Here is an 18,262-nt window from a genome sequence, read left to right as displayed (position 1 = left end):
CGTGTTTGATTCGGATATCACTGGTTTTTTACACAAACAAATCACAGGATTCCACACATTTGACAGTTTAAACCCATCTTCACGATTAAAATTTTTGTATTTGTGAATTTCAACGGCTTCTCTTACCAATCTCTCAATTCGTTTATGCCGTACGTCAAGGGTGTGACAGACAAGATATCAAAAATACTAAATAACTACTCTGTAAAAACTATCTTCACTCCGCACAGGAAAATTGCACAATTTCTGCGGTCGCCCAAAGACAATTTTCCCCTGGAAAAACCTGGTGTATACAAAGTTGAGTGCAGCTGCGGTAGTTCGTACATTGGGCAGACCAAACGCACTATTGCCTGCAGAATTAAAGAACACATTGCTGCGGTCAAGAACAATGACGTTCGCAAGTCAGCTATTGCTCAGCATCTCCTTGAGTCGGGTACAAATCACTGGATCGAGTTGCATAGTCCCAAGGTCATTTCGACAGAACGCCACTATATACCAAGATTGGTAAGAGAAGCCGTTGAAATTCACAAATACAAAAATTTTAATCGTGAAGATGGGTTTAAACTGTCAAATGTGTGGAATCCTGTGATTTGTTTGTGTAAAAAACCAGTGATATCCGAATCAAACACGCGTAGTGACACCGTGAGTGTAGTGTGTTTGGACAGACCAACGAGTGTGAACGCGACCGGACCAACAAGTGTGAATGCGACCGTTGGTAACGTTGAAAGTGAACGCAGCCGACGCGCAAGAATGAGGGTAGACAGAGCGCTGTCTACACAACTTTGACACCCACCCGCTATCTTCAGTCACCCGTGAACATGATGCATGTAACTGCGTCGAAATATCGGGAGCTCACAAATAATACAAAAGGTAATCACGGTCTATATCCCGGTCATTATAAGTCTAATTCTTACTTGTACAATAAATGTAATTTTTAATAGTATATTGCATAATTCAAATTTGATAAGTACCCTGATATAATCATGTTACTCATGAGTCTCAAATCCTATGGAAAACTCTTGTAATTATTGACGGCTAGGCATATAATTTTGGCTGTGTCTGATAGCTAGAGGCACATCGCTAATTAGAGATTTGACAGTTGATATACATCAAAACAAAAAGTAAAGAAGTATTGGGCTCAGGAATGTTCACATTTTTGCCATGTTGTGTGTTGTTGTCATTTCTAGATAACTATCAAGCACTCCTCACAGTCCTCACACAGCCTTCACCTGTTGTGCTGCTAAAAAGTAAACATGTCAAAATAAATAACATTAAATGAAAGATCTGTACAATATTTAAAATAAAAAAAGTTGTTAATTTATTAAACTCAACAATTTATTTAATTGACATTACATATTTGGACAACATTAAATGACACAGAACAATAAAAAAAACTTCATACATTTAATTGCTCTAAACTATTGCTCATAACTTTAAATTATTGTCTTAATTTGAGATAGGATTTTATTTTATGGTATAGATACTACAGTTTAATCTGTAAATTTCGAATAAATATCAAATCTGGCTGAGTACCTCTTAAATGTAAACAGTTTTACAACGGTAAATGGAATGTTTAATATATATATCAGTATAATTTTGTAAATATTCATATACACATTTTGCATCTGTTGATCCTAAAGTTTTTTGCCCTATATAATCGAGGCAGCTTTCAAAATAAAAATGCATTTACGCAACTGCATCATACAACGATTTTCTACTTATAATTACATTTTTAAAATACTTAACATAATCCCTTGCCTATAATATTCGTGAGATCGACGGCAATCGCAATAAGATATTAAGATCCTTTTACTGTACTTTATCGCCGTTTCTGGAGACGATCTCCTGAATGCTCGGGTCTTTGACGGCATCATTGGCATCTGGATGGGCTTCGAGGATCTCTGCGACAGAGGCGCCCGGGGTCTCCTTGCCCTTGGGGTTCGCGCGCTCCCATTCTTTAAGGTACTGGACGACGGCGGTGTGGCCGAAGGTCTCCGCCTCGTTGAGTGGGCGGCTGCCCCAGCGGTCGCGAGGGTCGTGGTTCACGTTGCATTGCGCCAATAGGAAATCTACGCAAGCCAGGTGGCCCTCCGCGGCGGCAAGATGGAGCGCCGTGCGACCGTCGTAGTCGGACAGCGTCATGTCCATACCGGAGAGGTGATGCCTAACAAAAGAAAGGGACTATTGTACGTAATGCTCAGGTAATAATAAATTCGTAAGCAGTTTAATTTGCGCTGTGAAGTAAGTACCTATATGATTTTCTACTTTTTATAAGGATGATTTTTGTAAATCAATTTGCCTTTTTCATTACTACTCCTGCCACAAAGCGGTAATTCTACTTCAATGTCCTACTCTTGCGGTGAAAAATCAAAAGCGTTTTCTACAACATGAACTGCATGGACGTTTTCTCAAACTTTCCTTGATAAGTTTCGCCGTATCTATCACGAAGACGTGATAGATACGGCCAAAAGATTAAAAGCAAAAGGATTCCGGTCCTTTCAAATGGTTAATGTCAGGTTAGACCATTTTGATGTACAAAATGATAGGTAAATCTTTGTCGGTCCTGTAGGACGCCATTTAATTTTAAAATAGTTCAACGACAATCTAATATGAGTGGCATGATAGTCAGATGCGAAGGGTTCGTTCTCGATTTTTAATGTAGGTACCTACCTAATGCATTTATAAAACAAAGAAAAAAAATGTGCCAATTACTTTCGCGAAATATCTAAATAACAATGATAAGGACCAATGGCCAATGGTTAAGCTTTTCGTGTACATATACCAAGTACGATGCCGTGCATTATTATTACTTGTTTTTAAATAGGTTAAGTTGAAGATCCCGCCGACTCAGATGGGTCACACTCAGACTCCTCGGATGAACTACCGGTAAATGTTACAAGAAATGTAGCACGTATATGTGATATTTTTACTTAAGTAATACAGAATAATTCGGATCGGTTTTATTTTAAGGTATTACCTCCTCAGTGCACTTAGGTCTCCGCTGGCAGATGAGAATAGAAGGTTGACAATGCTGAGACCAGTGGTTTCAAACTTGTAGCGCCTCGGGTCCTTTTTGTGGCTTGCATAGCGGATGTTGTCGTACTTGTGAAAGTTGAAACGTTCTATCAATTGCTGAAAGAAAATAATAAACATTGAAAATAATTTATAATGCAATTTGCATGCTTCATTATCGAAAAAGAAAAAGTGCTGACGTACGTCACAGAACTGAAGTCCTCTGCAACTGTTGCCCAGAGGGTCAAGTGGAGGTGACCAGGTGCAGATTCCCATAACATTAGGCACAACTATGAGCATAGCCCCTGACACTCCTGACTTTGCCGGCAGGCCCACTTTGAAAGCAAACTGGCCCGAGTAGTCGTACATGCCACAACTGTGCATGAGGGACAGCACGTTGCGCACGGAGTCTGGCCGAAGGACCTTCTCGTCAGTTATAGGGCAGATGCCACCGTTTGCTAATGTCGCCGCCATAATGGACATTATGTCGCAGTTGGCCTCCATAGAGCAGCACTGAAACAGCCGTACATAATACTTGACTAATTACCGAAAGTTATTTTGAGTGTAGGTAGCGGATGTAAGATAAGCGCATTTGAGTGTTATGTGGCAATAGTTGTGCCAGTATACCGACCTGAAAATAGAAGTCCATGCACTCGCGCAGATTTGTTTTTTCCGGATAACATTTGTGCTCGCGCATATAGAAGCCGAGCGCATAGTTGCGGTCGGCGGCCTCGCGCTCCGACAGAAATACTGCGTTGTTAAAGCCTAAGGGCTCGTTACCCGAAAGCCTGCTGAAGAACGACATTACATAATCGAACTTCTCAGCGAGGGTCATCTCGGGTTTGTCCAATTGCTTCAGTAGAGAGCATACTAATATTGCGCCAGCGTTGATCATAGGGTTATGTGGTTTCACTGTAAACAAACAAGATAAATAAATAGTCGTGTCGTGATTTGTTTATTCATCTATATATTAATATGATTGGATCGGCAAATAAACGTAGGTGTAAATTGTTGTACGCACTGTTGAAGTCCAAGACAAGCTCATTGAAGTTGCGGCCGCTTGGTTCCGTGCCAACGTACTTGTGTACCACGTCGGGGCCCAGCGTCTCGAGCGCCATGGCGTATGTGAGCGGTTTGCTGCACGATTGAAGCGTGAATGGCACCGCCACGTCACCTAGATCAAATTAGACAGCATTATTTCATTTCATCAAATCCGAGAAAACAAGATTTGCCAAATGACAATAATTAGGTACCTACTGAATTAAACATATTTGGCAATAAACTTGAATTAATTAGATCTGATCTAGAGCTAAATGTGATGTTATTTAAAAGAAGAGTATAATGATATGAAGGCATGTCTTTGTAAGTAAGTCAGTTTAAAAAATCAGTCTGGTGTGGCCAATAAAGCACTTTATTGGAAGTCAGATGAAGAGAAATTTCGATAGACAAAAATCATTTAGATGTCTTTCAAATGGTGGAAACAATTACCTATAGAAAATCTTTGGCCGTCAATAGTGCAAACGCTGACTCCCCAATTCTCCGTGCTCGCCCGAGCCAGCTGAGGTATGTAACTAGCCACTTTGCCATCTGTATTACTCTTAGCCGCCCAGTACATTTCTTCTATGTCCTTGATAAAATCTTGGAAATCCGGAATTACAAATTGGCTACGAAATGCTCTCGTTATGAGAACGATATTTGGCGCTATAACTTCTTTGAATGCTTTCCTATCTAGTTTAAGGGTTTCGGGAGAACCTCCTTCGTAGTTTGATTCTTTATGGGCTTTGTACAAGTTGTGCATAACTTCCTTAACGCGTGGATCATTCTTTCTAATACCGGTTGTTCTCAAGGCCTGCAAGAAGGGTAAGTAAGTTTATTCAATTTATCATAGGTAAAGTCAGCACTACTATAAGCTTAGCTTCAAATGGCTTCAATTGATGAAGATTATAAGTAGAAAGTGAAATAAGAAAAAATACTCACGGCCAAAAACTTTCCAACAGGAAGGAGACCTGTGTCTTCATTCTTGAACATATCAAACAAGACATCATCTGCGTTTTTATGTGATCCCTCTGCTACCCTGTACAACAAATATGGCAATATGTAAATGAATCGTGCGATAGCAAAAAAGTTTAGGTGTTTAACAACTTCTAACAACACCTACTAATAGTGCAAACAACAATTTAAGAAGTGACGGTGGGCGTCAACATCTGCCAAAACAGCTCTAATGTGGGGACTTATGAATTTGGCAAATACCACGGTCGTATATTTGAAAGTGCTCGATAACAGACCATCACGCGCGAGCTCGTTTTAGGTTTGACGTCAGTGGTAGGTGTGGCTGCCACGTAGGATCCAGCTCCTTATTTTTAGTTGTTTGCCTATTCTTGACGCCACATCTATCACATTTGACGTAGAATAAATAAAAAATAAGTACTACCTACTTTACACATATGGAAAAACACAAATTTAGCTGAAAATCACATGCATACCTAGGTACACTTAAATGAACAATCTTTAATGCCATGTATGTAGGTAGTTTCAGTGCAATATTCTCATTTAGGATCAAGATTTATTAATATCCATATTGCACCATTTCTGTACTTAAATTCAGACTTCTACTTTTTCAATATTGTGTGGCATTGTATGTAAAGTTTCTTAAACTTAATACGAAATAGATGTTCATGTTTAATAAATGCTAAAAATAAAACTATAAATGTGCTATTAAATTAACCACCAACCCGCAAAAAAGATATTAAAAATAGACACGCACAAACGGTTACTAATCTACTTATTAAACAGCTGAATAAGTAAAAATGTAAATATACAAGAATTCACATTACTGGTTTTTTGTACGTCTAAAATCGAATTATCAATAAATTTCAGCTTAAAACGAATTCTTATCATAGTTAATTTTCTGGTGTTGACAGGCTGAACATTAACTTTAGGTCTTCATAACTACATTATTTTGCGTATATATATATACTTGCGTATATTATGGGTGGTCCAAAAAATTAAAAAGTTTTGAATACTCCTTTTCCACTAGGTCCTTTTTATCCTAAATAGATACATAGAAATTATCCACACCAAAATTTAGAGCAATCAAACATAACTTGAAGGTTATTTAAAGGCTTATTAAACAATTACACTTACGTTCTCGGTGAGATATGCTCAAGGAAACAACATAATTTATAAATTTTATAATAGTTATGTATATTCTGTCTATATTGTTCTTCACTCATATGCTTCTGTTTTACCTCCTTGTAATAAAATAATAATAATTCTGCCATACATCTATTATTTATAAGCATGTTAAAAATATGCTGGCCAAAAATTTTATTTTTCGGTTAGTAATTTTTTTTTTGTTTGCATGAGATTTTTGCAAATCACAAAATCATTATTATTATTATTTAGCTTTATCCCACATTAGTGGTCCCCAAGGGTATAAGCCTCCTCCATCTGTCTCCACCTCTCTTTGTCGGTGGCAACATCCATCCATTTTTTTCCCGCAGCCTGTACAATGTCATCTGCCCATCTTTTTCTTTGCCTTCCCGCTCTTCTCTTTCCAGCTGGGCCTGGCCATTTTGTTACAAGATTTGTCCACCTTTGATCCTGATATCTTGCTACATGACCTGCCCACCTCCACTTTTGTTTCAGACTAAACTGCAGGGCATCTGTTATCTTTGTTCTCTTGCGGATGTCTATATTTCTTGTTTTTTGTATTCTTCTTAAATTTAAAATACTTCTTTCCATTGCATGCTGGCAAGATAGAATTTTGTTCTTCGCTCTTTCCGTGTAAACCCATGTTTGGCATGCATATGTCAAGCTAGGAAGAATGCAGGAGTCCATTATGATCTTTGTCATGTTAAGATTGTAATTGCCTTTGAGAATTTCTTTTTGTGCCCAGTATTTCTTCCAGGTTGTGTTTATTCTTCTATCAATTTCATTTTCATTACTGGTTGTTGCGAAAGATACTAATTTTCCCAGATATACATAGTCTTCCACATAATCTATGGGTTTTTCCTCTATTTTGATAGTCTTCTTGTTGTAGTTTGACATGATTTTAGTTTTAGATGCATTCATGTGCAGGCCGATTTTTTTGCTTTCAAAGTCCAGTTCTTGTAGCATTTTTTCCATGTCTTTTGCTGATTCACTAAAGATGGCTATGTCATCAGCAAATCTTAAATGCGTTAGTTTTTTGTTTGATATCCATATTCCTTTTCGATTCCAGTCCATTTTCTTGAAAATATCCTCCAGAACCGCTATAAATAGTTTTGGAGAGAGTGGGTCGCCTTGTCTCACTCCTCTCCCAATTGTGAATGGTTCGCCTTGCCTTTCTAGTTTAACTCTGCTTGTGCTTTTTGAATAAATATTCTTTATTATGTCTATATATGTGTTGTTGATATTATTGTTTTTTAGGGCAAGCAATATAGATGACTGTGTTATACTATCGAAAGCTTTCGAGTAGTCCACAAAAGCTATATATAGTGGCCTATTAAATTCTTTATATTTTTCAATAACCTGTTCCATGGTGTGGATGTGGTCGGTTGTAGAATAGTGTGATCTGAATCCTGCCTGTTCAACCGGTTGATTTCTGTCGATGTTTGGAGCTATTCTACTCAGAATTATTGATGAGAAGAGTTTATATATTGTTGATAGTAGGCTTATAGGTCTGTAGTTGCTGATGTCAAGCGGGTTCCCTTTCTTGTAGAGTAGTGTTATGTTGGATTCACACCACTGGTTTGGTACTTCCTTGTTTTTCAAAACTAGGTTGAACAGTTTTACTAGATATGTTATTAAAATTGGAGCACCTATTTTTAGGGCTTCATTCGAGATGCTGTCTGCTCCTGGGCTTTTCTCAGGTTTTAATTTTTTTATATGTTTTAGGATCTCATTTATAGTTATTTGCTCTGGGATTGTTTCTGAAGTATTTTCTTTATTACAGTTATAGTTAATTTCTTCCTCCTGTAATGGTTTTTTGTAAAGTCCAGCATAGAAAGTTGTGGCATGTTTCACTATATCATCTCTATCCCTAGTTTCTCCCTTTTCATCATTCAAAGATTGTATCCAATTTTTGCAAGTAGCAAGTTCTTTAAAAGCTCTCTTTGAGCTTCTGAACTTTGACATGTTCCTTTCTATTACTGATTGTCTATGGCTATCATAGTCTTTTCGGATTGCCTTATTTGTTTGTTTGAATATCACCTTTAATTCTTCTTTAATTTCTCTGGTTCTTGGCTTCATGGTCAATAGTTCATGTCGTCTAGAAATTAGACTAAGTGTTTGATTGGTAAGAACTCTGTGTTGGGTAGTGCTTGGTTTTTTAGTAGATTGTAGACTTTTTGCTATTATTATTTCCAATTTATTACTTAGGGATTGGACATCTTCGGACTCGATCAGTGAATTTTCTGATGTTGTTACATATTTTTCTAGATTTTTAATATAGTTACTTCGTTCTATTACACTCTTCAGCTTGTTGGGGACTGTATTAAACACTCTTCGACTGACTTTAGGTTTTTCTGTATTAAGAGTACATCTTACTAGTCTATGATCCGAGGGAAAGCTTACATTGTTCAACACCTCTATGTTTTTTATAGTATTTGGTTTAGGGCTGAGAATAAAGTCGATTTCGTTTTTTGTGTTGTTATCAGGTGAGACCCATGTCCATCTTCGAGATGCTTTCTTTTTAAAGTATGTATTCATTATAGATAGGTTGTTCTCATATGCATACTGTATTAGGCGTTCGCCCCTGGCATTTCTTTCCCCATATCCATGTTTTCCCATTATGGTGTTTTCTTCTGGTTTGGGATGTCCAATTTTAGCATTGAAGTCCCCGATGATTATTATGTTTTTATCAGCTGAGCTTTGTGCTTCCGATAAGTCCTTGTAAAATTTTGTGATGTCTTCTTCACTTGAGCTCTCAGTAGGGGAGTAAACTTGTATTATTGAGAGGGGTCCATCTTCAAATTTCATTCGTAGTAATGCGACTCTTTCTGATATTCCCTTAAAGCTTAAAATATTGTTCTTTAATGATTTTTGAATGATGAAACCCACTCCATAGAGGCCCTTAGTTTCACCCTTATAGCACAGTATATATTCTGTATGTTCTTCAATAGCACATCCCAGTTTTCTCGTTTCTGCGAGTCCTATGATGTCCCATTTGATTTTTTCTAATGCTTGGTTTAGGTCTAACATTCTTTGTTTTGTTGATAATGACCTTACATTATAAGTGCACACTTTAAGATAGTTATCCTTTTTTGATATTGTTTTCTCTTGTGATTTGATGCGGTTAGTGTTGATGGTGTTCTTTTGGTGTTTAGAATTAATTTTTGTTGATTTTTTGTTGGATGGAGGGTAATAGTCGTCTTCGCCCACGGTGACAAGCCGGGTTGGGGTGCTTCACAAAATCATAGCGACCACTAAATCATGAGTAAATGATATTGTTTTCGATTACCGCGATAGTCACTCATGAAATAAAACTATGAAAACGGATTATATCGCGTATATATCGCGTATACATCCCGACGTTTCGAACCCTTTACACTCTTTTCAGCGTTCGTGGTCAACGGGTGACAGGGAATTCAATATATACGCGATATAATCCGTTTACATAGTTTTATTTCATTAGTAAATGAGTTTACATTACTTTTTCATAATAAAATAAAGAGAGCCTTGTGGAGATCAAAATTTATTCTACTTTATTATTTTTCTTCATACAAAGTTGTCACCCTAGTTAGTATATTATACTATATAGGCTCGATATTTCGACTTCGTCTGCGTGAAATAATGATGATAACGGAAAAAAAACATCAACAATTACAATATAAGTAAGTACAACTAAGTGCAACTACCAATTCAAACTAACGTATTACAATTACTTAGAGATGTATATAAGGTCTCTTAATGTCGAATTACATAAAAAAAACTATAATAATAATAGTTGAAAAAAAATGGTTGTAAAGTCGGTTTACGGACGATAATTTTGCGTGATAACGTCATAAGAAAACATTGATAAAAAATTGCATACTTTTATTTATGAATTAAATTGAATTATTATCAGTATTAGCACTTAATTATCATTATTTTGAAGTATACGTAACGTTACCATGGAGATCGGTCCACAACGCAACACTTTTTCGTGCATGCTACCGGTGTTCATCGATTTATAAGACGTTATCACGTCAAAAACACAGATACATATCAAAACATCATTTAGACAGATGTAGTTAACTAGGTACACATTGAACGAATTTTCTTTACTCCATCAGCCTAAGCAGAAAAGTTCACCTGAGATTAGCTCTAAATATACTATAGGTATATAAGGTATAATAACTGTTTCTCTTAATCATACCGTACAGTGGCACTTGTCCTTATCCCAACTGAGGGTAGTTAGACTACTTATACTGTTGCCTGACAACCGATCGCTCAGTGCCTTTCATTTGCAGATGACTTTATAATTAAAATTTATTTTAGTAGGTAAATGGCTTGAAAACCTCTTGAGTATTTTTAAATAGCGCAGTCTATTGAATCTAAGTGCTGAAGATGGTTTGCACACTGGGCAGTTGTAAATTATGTGATGCTAAGATGACATAAAACAAATACATAAAAACTATTTAATCGTTAAAACCAACCAGCCTACACAAGCAAGCAAAATCAAATTATCAGGATGCCGGGTTTGTACTCACGACGAGGAATCGAGGTTATGCACGAACGAATACTGTCTGCTCCTTGCATGAAAACAATACAACAACAACACCTTGAGTAAATTGTTAGTAGGTATACAGACACACTTACGACATTAATTGGTACATAGTCACTGAAATCTGAGACTTACTTTCCTAGACAATAGTTGATGATATCGAGAAACATCGTCATCAATAATCTTTGTTAAAAATATGAAACTAATTAAATTCGGGATTATCATCAAGAAATATAAAAATTAAAATAAGTAGGTAGACGAAAACCACAAGAGATCAATCATGGTTATTGATAACAGTGTCTTGTAATATTTTTTGAAGTAAAACTTCTTTAGGCACAACTAGAGGGTGGGTAACTTAGGTTTTTTTCTGACGGAAGTAACGCTCAGTAGTGACACACGCACAATAGGACACACGTCAAAGTGCCAATGCCAACATAGCGATAAACGTCATAGAAGTTTTACTTCAATCGCGTGTAAAGATTAAACGCACACACTTTTTTTGTATTCTTCATTAAGTACCTAGTTTTAGTCAAAACTATTTTTATTTAGGTAAATTGCGGCTAGTATTGAACTATTATTAGATTTACGAAACTTCCAGGTTATTTTTTATTTACGTAACCATACCTATACTGTGCGAGTAATTGGTACAAAATGTCAGGGGTGAATTGAAGCTCTCGTGGCGCCGCGCCGGCCAGTTCAATACAGATCAATAGGAGTTGATGTGGGTCATTACAAACAATTTATTCCCAATAACTGTCGCTGGAGATGTACGTAATTTGTGGAGTGCGAAGCTTTGCTTATTTACAATACCTAATGCAGCTGCACCGCTGAACGAGAACTCATTACTGTTCTACTAACTATAATTTTATTGTTAGACCGTGAACTTCGCAACTACTTGCTTAAAACAAACTGAAACTTACCTCATATCTATAGATTGAGCCGCATAAAAATTGGGTGCAGAGTTTCGCCATTTCTGCAACAATTTAGATGTGCTTTAAAACCAAAATGCTACAAAACAAAAGATTAGGGCTGGAGTCATATTATAATCGTCATAAGAATTATCCAGATCACCATGGTATCGAAAGTTTTGCGATTCTTATGACTGATGAATCCCAGTGACCTACAAAGCGGCGTATTTAACACAAGGTGTCAATGTCACAGTGATACGGTACAGAAGCGATTTAAAGCAAAGGGGACACTCACAGCGGGTCTGTCTATAATGTAGACGGGTATTACTTGACTGTATTCCCGGTAGCATCCACAAGAGCGCTGGAGGAGAGGCCTGACCGCGGCCGCGAGCCGGCGGAACGGGCGGCTGCTCATGGTGGTGAACGGGGAAAGACAGGACAGCCTTAATTCACCAACCAGTCTATAAGTGTTCGCACTGGCGCCGTACTGCGACGCTCTAACGCGCAAGCGCCAACTGACGGAGGAAAAAGCCGGGTTCTCGTCTCGCTTTCAGGTCTTGTTTACCTGTGACGTGTCCTAGGTATTACCTGCGTGTCACGTTCATTATCACTACGTTATCTTCAGATTTATAATACAGAACTGAATGAGACGTAACGTAACTCGTTTCTTGATTTGTCATGATTATTACGAATCTTAACATAAGTACCTCCGCTTTTACCTACTTATAAACGTTTAGATTTGGAATATTTTAGTACTTAGCCCGGAAAAAACTAAAATCAGTTGTAGTTAATTTGTTTCTTTAAGATTTTTCTTATGACCATACTAGATTTCAACTCAACCAAACCCCGTAAATAAAATAGGTATTTGTAGATACCGGAATTGGTGTAGTGTAGGTATGTAATTAACTATATAGGTATTAAGTAAATAAAAGTTTCTGATTATGTCCGAATGACCTTCCTACGAATGATTTACCTACGTCTTCTTCATAAAAACTCGAATATTCGTTGACTTTTAAAATCTGGTTTTAAAGGTAGATAAATAGGTACATTTGTGTATCTACTATACATACACCCAACCTCAAAAATGATGGATGATGATGATGATATATATCACCTCTATAAAACCCTAGAATTCTATTGTAAGCGGTGATTTTTAAGACTGGCGTCCACTAGGCTCGCCGAGGCAAATCGCAATAATTCGCCTTCTATATATTTACTATGAAACTGCGTCTATTGATGAAGAGCCGCGGCGCGTCGAATCGAATTTACCATTCATAGTATGTAAATGTATAGAAGGCGAATTATTGCGATTCGATTCGATTCGCCTCGGCAAGTCTAGTGGACGCCAGCCTTTACCATTTTGCCACATGTAGAGTGTGTGCAGAAAGAGAAGAGTCGTGGAATGTAAGGGAATCAATACATTCTACGCCGACTCTTCTCTTTCCGCACAGACTATCTGCTTCTTTCTTTTTCTATTTTTAATGTAGTAGCAAGCAAGACCATGACGACCATGTTACTTTATAATTTACGTCAAGAATATACTTGAACTTAAGGCAATTCATGATAAGGGTGATAATGAAAATCAACTAAATATATACACATTTTTTTTTTATAATAATGATTTTATGTAGGTAGGTACCTACGGAAAAACTTATGCAAGTAAAACACGTAAATACAGACAAAAAGTGTATGTAAAAAGTGACGGCTTCTTATTTACTTTGGAAACTGCTGCTGTCGTGTAGGTATGTAAACACTAATAGACGCAAAACACAGACGACAGTCTTGACAGGCAGACTAATAGCTGGGGATTTTGGCATATTATATCAGATATGATATTTCTACGTCATGCAACTACATATTACACTACTGCGGGTGGGTCTACTATATTCCCATATTTTCCTATTAGGAATATTTATTTTTCAATAAGTAGTTTGTTTTCCTGACAGGATTTCTACCCATTCGTATAATTTCCACTATATTTCATTTGGTTACAATCACGGAAGACCGGAAGAGTGTCATTTGACAGTTGACATTTGAGTGTCTAGATTAATAGGTGCGACGACGAGCGAAGCGAGGGGGAGTGTGTTAGGTGAATTGCGACCAAAAACAGTGCGCAAAGCCGAGCGAGCGCCAGAACCGACATATTTTGTTGTACGATATTGATTTACAATACATTAAAAAAAGAAATCCGAATTATGCGAATGATTAGAAAACCTATCAGGAAAATAAGCGATTGAAAAATAAACATAATGTACGAATGGTTAGAAATGCTTTGGGGAAAGGAAGCTATTGGGAAAAAATAAAGCGGTAAATTTTGAAAATGGAAAAATTGTTATCAGTAAAATAAGATTTTGACATAAATATCGCCATCCTCTCTACTACCCTTCCTTGTAGTAGTTAACTGTGACAAACATGGTAAATTATTCCAAATATCCGCGATTAAGATAAATTGGTACTTCCATTTGGGTTTGGGAGCTTCTACGGATTTACAGATGCATTAATATTATCTATTATTATTAGTTATTATACGAGCTATTATAGCGTTATCGAAGTGGTAAGTGTGCGGAAAGCATAGTGAAACAGAATAATCACCTCAAAATCATTGCCATAATCCATAACGAAATCGTCGTAACCACCGCCGGAGAAAGTCCGCATAACAATATGAACAGTCCGATGATGGACGGGGGCGAGCTCCCGAGGCAACCGACGCCAACCGCGTATTCGCACGACACACTCGCGAAACTGAGACATAATTCTCTCTTGCTTTTCGTATATAAATACTCGTACTACCGGGAGTAGTGCCACTGGCTGGGAACCGCATTATATTTAGTTCCACGGCCGTGACGGGTTGCGATACGACAGCGGTATCATAGAAAAATCTCATTCAAAATGTTTGCTTCACTTTGTCATCAATGTCATCATTCCCTTCGTATAAAATGCCACTGCAGGGCAAACAAGACAGATTCTCCGTTGCAGCTGTGATCCTGATCAGCCCGTCAGTCCAGTCACAGGAAGGATTTGCATCGAGATGGCTTCTCTAGTTCTTCAATGGCTGCTTCATGCCTCTACGAACGCTTTTCGTTACACGGTGGGAAAGCCAAACAGGCTATACGGGGCGTAGCATCTCGTAGCACGCTTTTGAAGTTTTAACTTACCAGTGTTGTGGAACAAGAGATCTATTCATAAAATAATTTCTTGTTATCAAACGGTTACGGATATGATCTGCCAGCTGACAGATACATTTGTAGCTGCTGCGCACATCTCCGCGCAGGATTGTCTGCGCGGTTTTAAAAAAAGTCTGCGCGCCTTGTCAATCTTGTCTGAGAATAATAAAACTGAATATCAACGAATTTTCATATTTTATTTACGGGCCCTAAAGTGGTGACCCCGCATTCAGAGCAGCACCCAGCCTTCTAAAAACATGACTAATGAAAGCGAAACGACCGATAAGTTCGAACCTGCAGTTTCGAACCCGATTTTAGAGCTCTCAGGTATCGCGACCAACATTCGTATTCCACCAATATGGCGCGACCAAATAAGACTTTGGTTCGTGCAATTTGAATCAATCATAGCCCCCCTCAAAAAAGGCGACCAGGCAATGTACGAACTCGCAATAGCAAAACTAGAACGTCAGGATTTGGACGAAGTAAGCGATATTTTACTAAAACCACCTGAAACTAAAAAGTACGAAACTTTGAAAACCCGATTGATTACCGTCTACGAGGAGTCGAAAGAACGTAGTCTGCAACGTCTTTTATCCGAAATGGAGCTCGGTGATTTAAAGCCATCCCAGTTACTGCGTCGGATGAAAACACTCGCCGGTAGTAACATCTCCGAAACAGCTCTCCGTATCCTGTGGTCCAATCATCTGCCTCTGTCCGTTCGATCCATCGTCGCCTCGAGCGATACTATTATGAAAGATATAAATTTAAACGACATAGCACTGATGGCAGACAAAATTTTAGAACAAACACGTAAAGAAATATCAGCAATTTCGTCACAGCTGTCTACTTCTACGTCTACCAGCGATGCTCCTCCGCCGCAGAAAACGCTAGAAGACAAGCTGGACTATCTCGTTCGTGAAGTAGCCGAGATCAAGATTCAACAGAAACAGTACCGCCGAAACACGTATTCATCTCCGCAATTCAACGCTTCGCGATTTAATCGTCCGTATTCTCGCACGCGCACCAATTTTCAAAACCTCCAACTTTCCTCGAGCGACATTTGTTTTTACCACCGACGTTTTGGCGACTCGGCGTATAAGTGCACCATCCCTTGCAATTTTAAGAAAAACAATAATAAGGAAAACTAGTACCTGCGTTAGCTGAGGCGGAAACTAGCGCATGGGATAATTCACACCGCCTGTTCGTTACGGATCAAGACACGAAAATTAAATTCCTTATTGACACTGGCGCAAATATATCTGTCATTCCAAAGCCTAGAGGATTTCGTGGCCAAGCAACCTCCTTCAATCTTTATGCAGCGAACAGAAGCGTAATACCCACTTTCGGTGAGAAGATATTGGATCTAGATTTTAATTTAAAACGTTCATTCAGGTGGAAGTTCATTATCGCAGCAGTCAGTAAACCAATCATCGGTGCTGATTTCTTAAAGTACCACCAATTGCTTGTCGATCTTCACGGACGATGTCTGATTGACAAGAAAACCAACCTTGCTGTCAGAACTCCAATTTGTAAGACCTCGCAGCCGACGATCTGCAGCATTGATCTTGAACAAAAATATCATCACATTCTCAGTGAATTTCCCGATATTATAAGGCCATCCTCAATGAAAAGCGCTCCCAAACACAACGTCGAGCACTACATCGAGACCACTGGAGCTCCGGTACATGCACGCCCACGACCGCTACCGCCGCACCGATACCTCGCGGTAAAAAAGGAATTTGATCATATGATAGAGCAACAATTGTGTCGACCTAGCAAGAGTCCCTGGGCAAGTCCACTCCACGTTGTTCCTAAGAAAAATGGCGACATACGAGTCTGTGGAGATTACAGGCGCTTAAACTCTGTCACAAAACCCGATCGTTACCCCGTTCCTCGACTAAGAGATTTTACCTATCAACTTCATGGTATGAATATTTTCACTACAATCGACTTGAACCGGGCGTATCAACAGATACCTATGCACAACAATCATATCGACAAAACCGCTATAATTACGCCATTCGGTCTTTTTGAGTTTCCCATGATGAGAGAAGGTTTAAAAAACGCTGGGCAGACATTTCAAAGATTTATTCACCAAGTTCTTGCCGGTCTAGATTATGTTTTCCCATTCATCGACGATATTATTATTGCATCAAAGGACGCAAAAACGCACGAAAACCACCTCCGGACAGTCTTACAACGGCTGAACGAATACGGTGTCACAATCAATCCCTCTAAATGCGTGCTGGGTCAAGAATCTGTCAAGTTCCTCGGCTATACAGTAACACCTCAAGGAATTAAACCACCAGATGACAAAATTCAAATTATTAACAGTTACCCGAAACCTGAAAATATTGAACAATTACGAAGATTTCTTGGAATGGTCAATTTTTATCATGACAGCCTTCCCAACGCAGCACAAATTCAAACGCCATTAAACGTATTTTTACACAACTGCAAGAAACGCGATAAAACTGTCATACAGTGGAACCCTGAAGCGGATGAGGCATTTGAGGCATGTAAGAAAGCTATAAACAATGCAGTGATGCTCGCCCACCCTTCTCATAGCGCGCCTATAGCTCTTTTTTGCGACGCTAGTGACCAGAGCGCGGGAAGTGTACTCCAACAACACGTAAACAATAAATGGCAGCCTTTGGGATATTTTTCAAAAAGATTTTCAAGCGCCCAGCAAAAATATAGTACATTCGACAGAGAATTATTGTCAATATATATGTCTGTAAAACATTTTCGAAAAATGTTCGAAGGCCGTGAGTTAATCATTTTTACGGATCATAAGCCGCTGACATACGCGCTTATGAAAACATCATCTGAGTCAGAAACTCCTCGCCGTTCCAGACAGCTGTCATTCATTAGCGAATTTACCAGCGATATCAGGCATGTAAGTGGCCAAGATAACGTGGTTGCGGATGCATTATCACGCATCGAGTCTATCGCCACGCCATCTTTGTTGGATTATGACAAACTTGTAGAATTACAGCAAAATGACAAGGCTATTAAGCATTTATTATCAAAAAAGAATATTGAATTAAAGAAAATCATCCTGCCAAACTCAGCAGAACCAATTTATTGTGAAGTTTCTACATCAGCAATTAGACCTTACATACCTGAAGATTTACGCCGAACAGCTTTTGAACTCGTGCACAATATAAGTCACCCAGGTATCAGGACTAGTAGGAAGATGATACAAGAGAGGTATTTTTGGCCTTCTATGAACAAGGATGTCGGCATTTGGGCCAAAACCTGTATTAAATGTCAACAATCGAAGGTTCAGCGTCATACATACAGCAACGTCGAATGTTTCACACCGAGCGCGCGTTTCCAACATATACATACTGACCTCGTCGGTCCTCTCAGTACTTCATCGGCTGGACACCGGTATTTACTCACAATTATAGACAGGACAACGCATTGGCCGGAAGCAATACCCATTCGAGACATAACTGCTGAAACCGTGGCTAAAACTATATACGAAG

General features: G+C 38.4%; 1 protein-coding gene across 9 annotated transcripts; it reads right to left on the bottom strand.

Annotated features, from left to right (window-relative positions):
• Positions 1-1,378: 1,378 nt before the first annotated feature.
• On the bottom strand, positions 1,379-14,438 carry LOC134755763 (glutaminase liver isoform, mitochondrial). Of its 9 annotated transcripts, none has more exons than XM_063692349.1 (10): positions 11,933-12,272; positions 11,617-11,669; positions 10,683-10,718; positions 4,987-5,083; positions 4,498-4,858; positions 4,031-4,183; positions 3,641-3,921; positions 3,214-3,522; positions 2,975-3,129; positions 1,379-2,161 (listed from the first exon to the last, which is right to left on the bottom strand). In XM_063692349.1, exons 1-10 carry the CDS (start codon positions 12,017-12,019, stop codon positions 1,807-1,809), a joined length of 1,887 nt encoding a protein of 628 aa, XP_063548419.1. In that variant the 5' UTR covers positions 12,020-12,272; the 3' UTR covers positions 1,379-1,806. The 9 variants fall into 9 exon arrangements, with proteins under 9 accessions (XP_063548419.1, XP_063548421.1, XP_063548418.1 ...); XM_063692348.1 differs by having other exon boundaries at positions 1,380-2,161; positions 10,683-10,724; XM_063692344.1 differs by having other exon boundaries at positions 1,380-2,161; positions 10,683-10,724; positions 11,900-12,271.
• Positions 14,439-18,262: the final 3,824 nt, after the last annotated feature.

Source organism: Cydia strobilella, chromosome 3, assembly GCF_947568885.1.
Source record: "Cydia strobilella chromosome 3, ilCydStro3.1, whole genome shotgun sequence".
Taxonomy (NCBI): Eukaryota; Metazoa; Arthropoda; class Insecta; order Lepidoptera; family Tortricidae; genus Cydia; species Cydia strobilella.
This window is presented reverse-complemented; position numbering and strand designations above follow the sequence as displayed.